This window comes from Syngnathus acus, chromosome 4 (assembly GCF_901709675.1).
Source record: "Syngnathus acus chromosome 4, fSynAcu1.2, whole genome shotgun sequence".
In the NCBI taxonomy this organism is placed as follows: Eukaryota; Metazoa; Chordata; class Actinopteri; order Syngnathiformes; family Syngnathidae; genus Syngnathus; species Syngnathus acus.
The window spans coordinates 6310629-6322862 of record NC_051090.1 but is presented as its reverse complement, the minus strand read 5'-3'; the positions used below and the strand labels follow the sequence as shown (position 1 = coordinate 6322862).

Genomic DNA, 12234 nt, shown 5'->3' with positions numbered 1-12234 from the left:
GCCTTCCTCAAGCATGTAATACCATCTTGAATTAAGAGAGGGTGACGGCAGCCACGCAGCTCCCCTCGGCCCGTCTGCAAGACTCTGACACTAAGCCCATTATGTTTCCATTATGGGCCTTCAATTTTCCTCTCAGCTTCTTTTTTTTTTTGGCAGTGCAGCTCCCTCCCTCTCCACACTACCTGCATTTTGTTAAAACACATTTAACTTTTTGTCTATATAACCGCATTTTTGCTTCCGAAAACACTCAGTGATGCTTTTGAATGCCAATGCTCGTTTGCCTAACTACATTTAGAAAACAGCAAAATAGTCAATGGGATGCTTGAAAGTCATTTGAGTGAAACTTTTTGCGTCATGTCTAGGGACAACTCTGTTGTTATCATTTGAAAATATAGTTCCTTTATGATTGGTTTTATTAATCAAATATTAATTTCTGAATTTGAGGGATGCAGTCATTTGTACCTCAATCCCGATTTATTTTTGAATTGGCAAATGCCAGTTGCTTAAAATTTCCACTGCCTCATTGAGCAGGCAAAGAAGTCTCACCAATAAACACAAACACACACACACACACACTGTATACTGTATTATCATTACTTTAGTATTTATCATGTTTTCCTCACTCTCGTGGCCCCGCCTCCTCTGCCGACTTGTCACGCTGCTAATATTATTGAGTAGAAAAGAGCCAGTTTCACATTAAAACAGCTCGAAGCTCGGCTCACAACCTTGAGGGTGTCATTGAGAGGCCCCAGTTTGACTGCGGCTCCTCTCTTTAAGACTCACTCCATCACTCTGAACATCATTGTTCACTCGAGGGAGGAGGGGAAAAAAAACAGAGAGGTCCAGTCTCGGAGCTGCTAGACTGACTCTTAGGCCAAAACAAATCACGTCCGTTTTGCATGTTAATTTATTCATTCGTTAAAAATAAATAAATAAAAAAGTCTTTCCTTTAGAAAGTTAGTAATAAAAGCCTGGCGATCGATGATAATGGCATTTGTGCTTGTGTTTGTCATCTCAAAAGCAACGGTGGTGGATTTGCCGCAGATTTATTTGTATACGAGTGCTGTAAGTGGCGTGTAAATTATCCTAACTGTCCGTGTGCCTTTTTGTCTTTGTAAGGCGCTCCTATTAGAGCCCATCCATTAATGCCGGCCAATCATTACTTGAATAAAAATCAGCTCCATTTGTAACATTTTATGCAAACTTCAACTCGGCTGACTTTACGTTTTTGGTTGTTATTGTTGTTGTTTGTATCATGCAACAGGGATCGCTAAAACACAGCAAATCAATATCACTTAGCTTTGCGTTTGCTTTGGCCCACCCTCAGGCTAATGCTGCACATTGCAGCATACAGATGAGCTTACAATGCATGCTCGGGTGTAATTTCATTGTGTTTCCATACGTAGATAGAATCCGTTTTAAAAAGAAAACAGATTTTTTATTTTGGCGCTTACAGCCATGACAGTCATGAAGCTCAACTTTTGTGCTCAATTTTTATTCTATGAAGCTTAACTCAATTTCTTGTTTCTTCAAACAAATATACTTCACTTCCAATTCACTTTAAATACTCTATGTTGCTGACCTTTTGTAACAACTGGACTTTAGAATAATCACAATTATAACACAATATCCCAATAAAAACACATGTTTAGTGATATCAAAGTAAACACAAATTGTCCACACAACACACACAATCCTAATATAAGGGCCCAATCAATGTTACCTCCAGCCAGCAATCACTCAACAGCAATATACCCCAATGATGGTCAACATTGCTGGCCAGATCGATGTTTGTGTAAATAGTAGCCTAAAACAAACAACTCCTGACCCAAAGGCAATAATAAACAAAGGTACCTTCATTTCAATGATGCGAGTTCACTCCGGTTGTCCTGACAGCAAGGATGGAGAAAGCAACATGGGCGGGTCCAAAGTCCACCAGGCGATGTCAGCAAAGCACTCCTAGTTGACACAAGACAGTCCTCCCAAACGGTCCACTCCATCGGGCTCCTTCTCTTCCTTAGCACTTCGTTTCTCCACAAATGTCTTACTTGTTGTGCTAGCTGCTTAGTAAAGTCCATAGGTTAGCATTAGCTTCTGTATTAGCGGCTAATTCTACTCACTGATTGATGTCTTCTGCTGAGTAGTCTTTGGGCCTTGAAAAGCGCTGTATAAATTGAATGAATTATTAGTAGTAGTAGTTCACTCAACCCACCAACTATATCCCAGTTAAGGTCAAAAGCGTCCTTACTGAACACTTTTGCCAAATGTGACCAAAGTTCCAATTTCTGTACCCACTTGAATGTCTCTCTCTTGTCTACCTGGACGTCGGCGTCGTCCATCTTTCTTACTTCACTTCTGACCTCTCACCCCGGAAGTGATTCACGCAATTAAAAAATTACACAACATAAATGTATTATCTTGTCCCTCTTTTCTATGTAAAAATTTCATGTATACAAAGTTTGTATACATGAAATTTTTACAAAACACATTTAAACCAAAATTGCGCCCAAAAAGTATTTGCTATTCAATGACATCACTCAATATTCAACCTTCTTGCACTGAAATACATTTTAACTTAATTGCTGATAACTATATTTTATCTTTTAACACTTTTGTATGCACTTCTTGAACTTATATACACTTAAAAATATTGTAAGATTTTTAACTTAGTTACATGTTTACAAATCATCCTGCCTAGCGAAATTATTACCACATATTTCACAAAGCGCTACACAATTAGTTAACAGGGGATTAAAGTGAGCTGGAACAACCCGCTGCAGTCTAACACTGACAGGATCAGGCAGCTGTTTCTCCACTTGTTTTGTTTTTTTTGGTTTTTTCTCGTCACGTCATGCGTCTTTGTGGTCGCCCCCACCCTGCGAGCGCATCAATCACTGTTAACTGACCCACCACTGTCTGCTGCTTCTGCTAAATGGATCTCCACAATTGAATCGAGGTCTAAGTGTGTGGTAAATGCTCTCAATGGCTAAATGAATTTGCGGGTTAACTCTCTCTAAAGAGCGTTTCTGCAGAGTAAAAAATAAATAAAATACAAACACCTACAGCGCGCATATTTTGATATATAGTGCATTGATGACAAAGCAGCCGATTTTAACCCAAAGACAATCCATCTTTATTTTCCTCATATAGATTTGACTGTACACAGTTCATACCATTACACAGAAGGCATAAATGAATTAATTCAGTGCTCTCCTTTACATCTTTTTCAAAGACACATGGCAATAATAAATAGCACTCATGAAACAAGACGATAAACATGTTGTTAAACTGTACACAATTTACAACAATTAAGATGCAAACATTTGAGGCAACGCAGACAGAAAAGCGGTTGTGATGTTTTCCAAGTGTTTGTTACGAAGAAGGGAAAGAACAATAGGGATCATTTGATTAATCTCTTCAGTCGACAAAAGCAAAACGCATAAAAGATCAAATGCAGAAAATGTGTTCGACGGGCCAAACTAAATTTAATATTTCAGTCCCCTCATTGGAAAATGAACTTTTGAATTCCAAAGGCCCTTTAGTGGGCAGCACAGGATTGACAGCGTTTGACTTTTCAGCCTGATATTCTCTAATTTTACAAATCAAGTGTACCAATAATATTCATTATAATCCGACATATTGTGTGCTCACTTCTCGGCATGGACACACTAGCAATTTTTGATGCGCATTGGGGTTAATCCTCATCTCTCAGCATTCACCCATCTATTGCTCCTCTTCTACTTGAATGATTGCACTCAAAAAAACAACAACAAAAAAAAGGACTTTCGAAGCTCCAAACTGAACTGGAAGATATCTCAGCCTTGCCACCGTTTTACTAATCCCTGTGACACGGAAGCCAGACCATTGGAGAACAGGCGGCCCAACATCTGGCCTCAGTAAGTAGGATGATAGCGGGCATGGCCCGATGGAGCAGATCGAGCCCCAACAGACTGAGTAGATTACAAAGAGAAGCCCGGATCAGACGGAGGGAAGTACACAGACAAAGTTTTGTCACATCCCCATCATCATCCGAATGAAACCTAATTATGAATTTTTCTGTTATCATGACATTGTGATGTAATTCTTCTCATATTTTAGCATTATGACTTTATTCTCATATTGGTTTTTTTCCATTTTTTTTGCAAGGTAAAGAAAAAAATCCCCCAATGTCAAGGTTGTAAATTCTGGGCGATTGTGCCACTGACCTCAGATTAATTAGCCGGAGTTAATTTTATTGATTGGAGGCATTGAGTGTTGATGAATTGAGTCTTTAATCAATGAAAGTAAAGCAGAGGGCACTTCTTTGGAGTGCTGCTGATTTAGTCATTAGTTTGCTGTGTAAAAAAAAGTTAACTGAAGTTAAGTGGATATAAAAAGTCGAAACCCCCTTTTTTAATTACCTGTGTTTTGTGATATAAAATACCAGTGATATTAATAAAACTTTTTCCACCATCAGCTTGACTGTGCAACTCAAAAGACTTCTTCAATTCTGAGAATAAATTCAGAGAGACAAAAGTAAGATTAAAAAAAAAAGGAATCGATTATTAATCGTTAATTTCACCAGAATTAATCGAGGCAATGTGGTCAAAAGGTAATCCTTCAAATTGGGTGACAATAACACTGGTTATCAGAGCATACGAATGTTTTGCATATGTAAAATATGAAAAGATGGGCATGTCTGGGGAAAAGAAAAAATCCATTGCATCCGTGCATTTTGAAATGTTTTGTGGTCATTTCAAAGTTTTCTGGACTCTCTTGAACATTAAACACTCAAGAGCACACTGCGTTACACAGACGAGAACAAGTCAAGCAGCTACAGATTCACAAGTTTGAAAACATCAGTGTCCCGCGTCCCCCCCCCCCCGTAGAAAAAAAAAACGTCCACGTGGGTTTTCGAAATTAACACTTGTGCCACAGTGCTTGTAAAATTCTCTCGATGCGACACTCTTGTGCATACGCCTCTCCTCCCATTCTTCTTTTCCTCCTCAAAGCGGCGAGGAGATTAAAGTGCATATAAAAGGCTCGGGACGTTCCGTTAGAAACATGCGGGCGCCTCCGGACTGACGCTCTCCATCAGAGCCTGGTTGTGTTTTTGTCGTCAGTCACGTTTTGGAGAAGTTCAGGATGAGCAAGATGCACTGTTGGGCTTCAGTGCTGACCTGTTTACCACACGCTGCCACTTATGGAAACCCCTAAATTCCACATCCTTGATATCCTTGATAAATTCTATACACAAAATGGGTGTATGTACTCAAAATTTCAAGTTTCGATCAAATTTTAACATAATTTATGCTAATGTGATAATTGGCTTTCCTGCATTTTAAGGAAGATTTTACAGAACTAATCCTCCCTCGAATCGTCCCCCTATTTTGGAATCGAGGAGATCGAACAAAGGCTTTCCATAACTGCCAGCGTGATGGAAACAAAAAGTCTTGCCTGTGTTTTGGCCTCAGAACTGAGACTGGTCCATCTCATCCAGCCAGGAGGCGGGACTAGTGGGGAAGTCGGGGTACCCCGTACTGCTGCCCGTGGACAGGTCTGAGGTAGGACCGCCCGCCATGGCCCTCAGAGCCTGGCCCACGCCGCCGGGCCCGCCCTGCGCCCCCAGAGCGTCCATGGTGAAGGCCAGGTTATTGAGCAAAGGGGTGTGGCCGGGCAGGGAAGCGATAGAGGAGGGCGACTGGGGGAGACCGTAGGGGCTTCCCACGCGGATGTCGTGGTACGGTTGGCCCGCCGCGTCCACCGAGAAGCCGCCGTTCAGCACCGCGCCGCTCGTCATGTCGCCGACGCTCCCGTACAGCCCGTTGCCGTGGCCCAGATCTGACACCACCTGGTCGTCTGCCAACCAGAGACGCTAGCGTCACTTATTTTTTCACTTATCAAATACTTGGGCACAGTTCAGTTGTATTTAACTCAAGTATATACAATACTGATGATTAATTGATTAATAGAAACGATTAATTGAATTTAAATTGACAGAGAAGAACCAAAGGAGCCAAAAGTCTTTACCTCTGAAGCTCAGCTCGCTGTCACTGAGTCCCGCATCGTCCGCCGAGCTTTCCTTCTCCACCTTTGACCCTCCTCGGCTACGTTTCACACTTTTGTAAAACTGAGTCCAGCGATGGCGCCCTGCATCTTTTTTTAGACGTTTTTCCTTTGCTCTGCGATTCTGGAACCAGACCTGACAAGATGGTTGAAAATCAAGAGAAAGATTATTTTATTATTGAAACAACCATCCGCAAATAAAATACAGGTAGTCTATCACAGTCCAAAACTTTGAAGTACAATAAAGTGCAATGCACAATAGCGCTTCTGAAGTTAGATGTATCGCAACTCGAAGGTCCTAAATAAAACGTGGACAGTCTTGCTTGTTTGCCAAGTCGCAACTTCTAAAGTGGATTTGTGGCTTGAATTCCTGTTGAGAAGTATTCCACACATAGCCACTTGCTTTTATCTGTGATAGACAGATAGATGGAGAGATAGCGAGATAGCTAGCATTGTGCCAATTCAAATCGAAATGACCTCGGATATCATTTGGCATGATCACAGTCGGCCATCTTTGTTTTTGCGACATCTGAATCAAAATACGTTTACTTTCCACATGCAGTGACGTCTACCTGCACGACTCGCATGTCGAGGCCCGTCTCGGAGGAAAGCTGCTCTCTGACGTGTCGTGCCGGTTTGGGGGAGTTCTTGTAGGCACTTTTGAGGGTCTCTAGCTGCTTGGCCGTGATGGTGGTCCTCGGTCGCTTGGTCCCCGCCTCGGAATCATCTAACAAAACATCAGCAGTACAAAAAAAATCAGTATGTTTAGATATATTTCCTTTTATTAATTCTGTTATAGCTGACCGTTTTGTTTGGCCGTCTCGTAGTCCACCTTGCACACCAGCCTGCCGTCTTCCATGAGGTAGAACTCATCCCCGGTGGCCAGCTGCCTGCTGCACATAATGCAGGCAAAGCAGTGCAGGTGATACACAAAGTCCTGCGCCTTCCGCACCACCTGCGTGGGAGGGATCCCCTGTTGGCACGATGCACATTTTGTCCCGAAGCGCCTGCAGAGGGGGAGCAAGGAAGAAAAATTTCAGCCGAGCGCCACAACGATGGAGACTAGCTGAGATTAAAGCAGTTTCCCATACTAAGATGGCTACGATATGTATTTTCCTCTCAACTGCAGTCAAGAGTGATGGTGCGCCGCCTGTGTTAATAGAAGCTCCAGCTGTTGAAGCGAGAGAAAAAAAAATCAGCACTGGAATGCATTTCTGTTAACGATAGACCTGTCTGCAACTTGATGGATGGAGAAGATCAATGCACTGCGGCCACTGTGTGTGTCTGTGCGTGCGTGTGTGTTTATGTGTTTGTAGAAGAAGTACAGGGGATGAAGAAGAAGAGGAGGAGGAGGAGGAGGAGAAAAAGAGAGAAGGGTGCTCCAAGTAAACACACCCTCAGGAGGACCAATAAAACACTGACTCAGGAGAGGCTCTAAATCACGCCAGCGAGCCTGAGACAGTAAAAGAGCAAGGTGAAGCCGACACACACGCGCACACAAAGGCCACAATATTAGGTACACCTGTACAAAGAGCTGAAACAAAAATGTGGCCAGCACAAAGATAATAATGCTTATAGACAGATAAGTGTTCATTTGTTTAGTATAATAAACATATGGTTAAATGAACTATAATTATATAAAGATTAATTTTGTTGTAGTTTGCAGTGTTCCCACATCAGTTTGCTAGCTAGCTGTATGTAGCTCCATGAGAGAGTTTAAGAAACAGCTTTGCTATGCAATTGTACATTAAGCAAATTGAAGTGAGCATTTTTATATTTTTAAAGGTGCGGGGTTTTTTTTTCTCCGCCAGGGCCATTCAACTCAATCGGTGCCCTTTGCATCCCTATAAATGCACCATAAAATTAACTATAAAAAATCTTTTATCAAGCGGTGTCCTGCACAGTGCTCAACAATCTGATGACAAAATACAATTTAAAAGATTCCTCAACTGCTTTAGAAATGTTATTTTTATTGTTATATCTTTTTTTCATATTTCTCAACTAAACTTTAAGTTTATTGTCTTAAAAAAACAACAACTCTTACCCTACCACAATAGCACATCTAAAATATTTGGAATATTCCAAAAACCCACGGAATGTTGCATTAATTAGAGATTCTGCAAACCCACAAACACAAGTTCATCCATTTATTTCATATTTCAATGATGTAATGGTGACTGAACCCTGTCACCTAAACTATTTTGGATGTTATATGTTTATTTTTAAAATACACGTCAACATACTATTAACGCGAATGCCATGTGACTATATTACATCTATTTGCACTTTTTTTTTTATCAAAAACTCACTTGTGAGTTCCAGTACAATAAAACAACTACATATAAAAAGTTGCCTGAGATGGGCCTATACACTTTTTGAGTAGTTCAGATGCAGGTGTACCTAATGTTGTGTCTGGTTACCTGTAATATGTGCAACTGCTTTTTCATCATGCAAAACAATATAAATCAAAGTATTCTTTTTATCCTTGCATTGTATTTCTCCCACATTTAAGATGGTTTTCGCATACTAAAATTGCCCCTGATCGGAAAAAAAGGTTCCACGACATATTAACCTAAAGCGCAATAATTAGCATTACATACATAAGAAAGCTAAAATGAACTCCCTCAGCTCATTTGAGGAAGCTTCTGTGAAAACATGTGGGTTAGCAGGTCATGAGAAAGGTGAAAGGGCAAAGGAGAAACTGACTTAAAGAAATCCTCCTTGCAGTAGACGCTGCCGGCCCTGGAGAAGCACTTGTCGGCCAGCGGCGTGTGGCAGTCGGCGCACTTGAGGCACTTGGAGTGCCAATGTCTGTCCAGGACCTTCAGGATGAACTTGTCCACGATGTGCTGACTGCAGCCCGCACACTGAGGGATCTCTGCCAGGTGGGGAACACACACATTGTCATCCATTTCAATGTCTACAATGTAAATGTTGACAAAGCAGACAACCATTAGTAACGAAAATGGTTGTTGTAAATTGTCAGGGGGGGGGGCTGTGATTATATGTGCAATATTAAAAATGTTAACACAAAAATATCTCAAGCACTAAGACTTAAAATATACACCTACAAATATTTATTTCATTGTTAAATACTTTTTGCAGATGTAAGCTACAAGGTCAAAGTCACGTGTGTTAAACTCAAGGCTGGAGGGTCAAAATCTGGTCCACTGTATTGTGGATCAAATTCTTGTTCTTGTCATTTTGGCAATAAATAAATAAATAAAGTTGGACTGAAAATTGCATTTTACTTCACTTGAACCACATCACCACAGTTGGAAAGAAAGAAAGAAAGAAAGAAAGAAAGAAAGAAAGAAAGAAAGAAAGAAAGAAAGAAAGAAAGAAAGAAAGAAAGAAAGAACAGCTACTAAATGCATTGACGTCATCGTCTTAACGAAATAAAAAAATGCAAAATGTCACGCCAGCAAACGTCAGGATTGAAAGGCAGAAATTTTATGAGTCTCATATAAATCACGTGTCCAATTGAGTATATTATTACTGTATTTTCAAAACGCTTTATTAACACGTTGATGTTCCTTATTTAATTAGCCTTTAATTGTGATTAAAAACACATTCTCCGGGATGAATTGGCACTTGCATGTCTCTGTCCATGGTGCTGACGGTTTTGATCATTTTACACAGGTCAATACGATGGTGGTAATTTTAAAGGAACCACACTTTGTAATTATAACGACATTTTGTAAACGAAAAAAAAACATTTTATATATAGCGACCGTGCTATTATAGCCGCGTGCAATCGGCTGCTATGACAAATATTTAAATGAAAAAATAAATAAATAAAAACAGCAAATACTATGTTAGTCAACACGATGTTTGACATCAATTGCTTTTTTAACTCGCAGATACACGTCCATTTTTGTCGTCAATTTCAGCATGCACAATATTGTCTGGCTCGCATAACCTCAACAACGTTTCTTCCTCATCCAAACAGCAGAAAAAAAATCTTACCTTCTATTTTGCTGCCGATATATTTTTTTAACGCCACCGTATCACCCACCCAAGCGACCAAAAACAGTCAAAATGCACAAAACATTTCAAAATGGCTCAGCCTTAAAATATTCGTTTAAATGCGTTCAATTTGGTTTAATATTATTATGAGTTGAGTGCATCATTCATTTTTTCTTGACTTATTAGTTTGTGTTTGTGTGACAACAACCAAATGTAAATGATTTACGACAACAAACTGTATTTAAAATAAGCATTTTTAAAAATGAAAGAAAAATGATGGCGTGATATTGTATCTCATGGTATCGGTTGCCATGGCTCCCCTCCCCATCATCACATTAAACCTCATCATCTTCATCACCTCAACTGTGCAAGAGGTCACGTACATGCAATGAATCCATTTTCTGCCGTTTCCATTTTCCTATTTAGTTCGTTGGTCTAATTTTCTACGCACGGTACGGAAAGAAATCTCTATTATTCCTAGAAACAAGAAAATGCAGATTTTAAATCCACGCAGGATGTTGCCACTCCAGGGGGGCTGAGTGGCAGGATCTTTGTCCAATCTTTTAATCTGCCTCGAATTATAACATTAAATAGCATCATCCCACATATATAGTCTGTTTGAAAAATCTAGCACAATTAAAAAGATTTATTGACATTTTTATTTTCTATTGGATTCACGTGGATTAATTTCTTTAGACTGTATGCCAGAAATGATCGATCTTTCCAGAATTAGGTCACAACCGAATTATTTACTGTTGCAATCACATTATGTGCTATTATAATAAATGAAAAAGAGATTTGCAAGCCTACACAATTACACATTAAGGTTTTCATTATATTTCGCTCTCAACGGGACAAAATCTTGTACAACATGAAACGGGGGGCGCACGCTAAGGCCTTTTAAAAAACACAATGCACGAGCCGGGCTTGCATTATAGAGATCGGGCAGTCTTCGTTTTGGCATTTAAATACTTTTTTGTTTTGTTTTTAGAATTAAGCCAACTGAAAACTAAGGTGCTTCCAGATTTAGGTTTTTTTTTTTTTTTTTTTTTTACAAATAAAACCAAACAAGACGAACGAATATGCAAATGCATTTCCCTGTAGTTGCGTGAAGAAAGAAAAGACACCGCACCGCTAAGATAGCGTCCTCGTGCAGCACTCGTAACACGCAATCTAATAAATTCGTAAATCAAAACATATATTAATATGAACAGGAGTAATCGGTGCATGTCCTTACGTTGCAATGGCACTCCTAGGATGTCCGGTAAACTCTTAACGGGACTCTCTGTGGGAAGGACCGCCGCACTTTGCATCATCGTGATCCGACACGCGCACGCACATACACCCGCAACACACGGTGGGCGCGCTCCCCCCCTCTCGTGCCGTCTGAATGTTAAAAAGAAAAAAAAGGAGAGGGGGAAAAAAGGGAGCAAACTAGGCTTGCTGGTGTTGCTACCCTCTCGTTATGTCCAACAAGCGATGGCGTCCGCGCTTGTGCCGGGCCGTGTCGAGCTCTTTTTTGGACAGGATCAAGACAGGCTCCTGAGTCCTGCAGGGGTGGCGGGCCGTGACGTCAACGCGGCGCAGACTCACCGAGGGCCAATGAGAACGCTCCTCCGCCATCACCCCCCCTTCTCCTCCTCCATCCTCTCCTCCTCCTCCTGAGCATCCAAGGGAGGTGGAGAAAAGAAGCAGAGGCGGGCCATGAGCCGCTGGAGCCCATAAATAGCTCACTGCAGCGTGAGTGTCCCCCCTGAGGAACCCCGGGGCCACCAAATAGGACGACCCCGCAAATAAGAATTTTAGCCCTGGTGTCATTTTAAACAATAATCCGGATACTGTGGCGTTCCAATCATTTTCTGTTCGCATAAAAGCAGGAATAGTAGTTGACGCTATACGATAGATGAGTAGAAATTGTTCAAAACTATTTTTTATATTCAAGTAAAAACATAAGGTTGGATTTTCCCCCACCATCGATCCAATGTGCATGAAAGTGGCATGTTTCATGCTGCTATAAAAACAATTTTATTGTTGAATTTTATACTGAAGCAAAAACAAGTAGCTTTAGGTGGGATCCACACAACTAATCGCGTTATATTCAATCATTTACTATTAGTTGTGTTTTCTTATAAATTATAATAAGCACGGATGCATGATGTTGAACTGCACGATCAATCTTCAAGCAAAAAGTAGGTCGTGGTCATTTTGACACTATTCTAT

General features: G+C 40.6%; 1 protein-coding gene across 1 annotated transcript; it reads right to left on the bottom strand.

The window, feature by feature from the left end:
* Positions 1-4555: 4555 nt before the first annotated feature.
* On the bottom strand, positions 4556-11654 carry lhx4 (LIM homeobox 4). The gene is made up of 6 exons (XM_037250724.1): positions 11252-11654; positions 8752-8923; positions 6850-7052; positions 6618-6772; positions 6010-6181; positions 4556-5838 (listed from the first exon to the last, which is right to left on the bottom strand). Exons 1-6 carry the CDS (start codon positions 11328-11330, stop codon positions 5450-5452), a joined length of 1170 nt encoding a protein of 389 aa, XP_037106619.1. The 5' UTR covers positions 11331-11654; the 3' UTR covers positions 4556-5449.
* Positions 11655-12234: the final 580 nt, after the last annotated feature.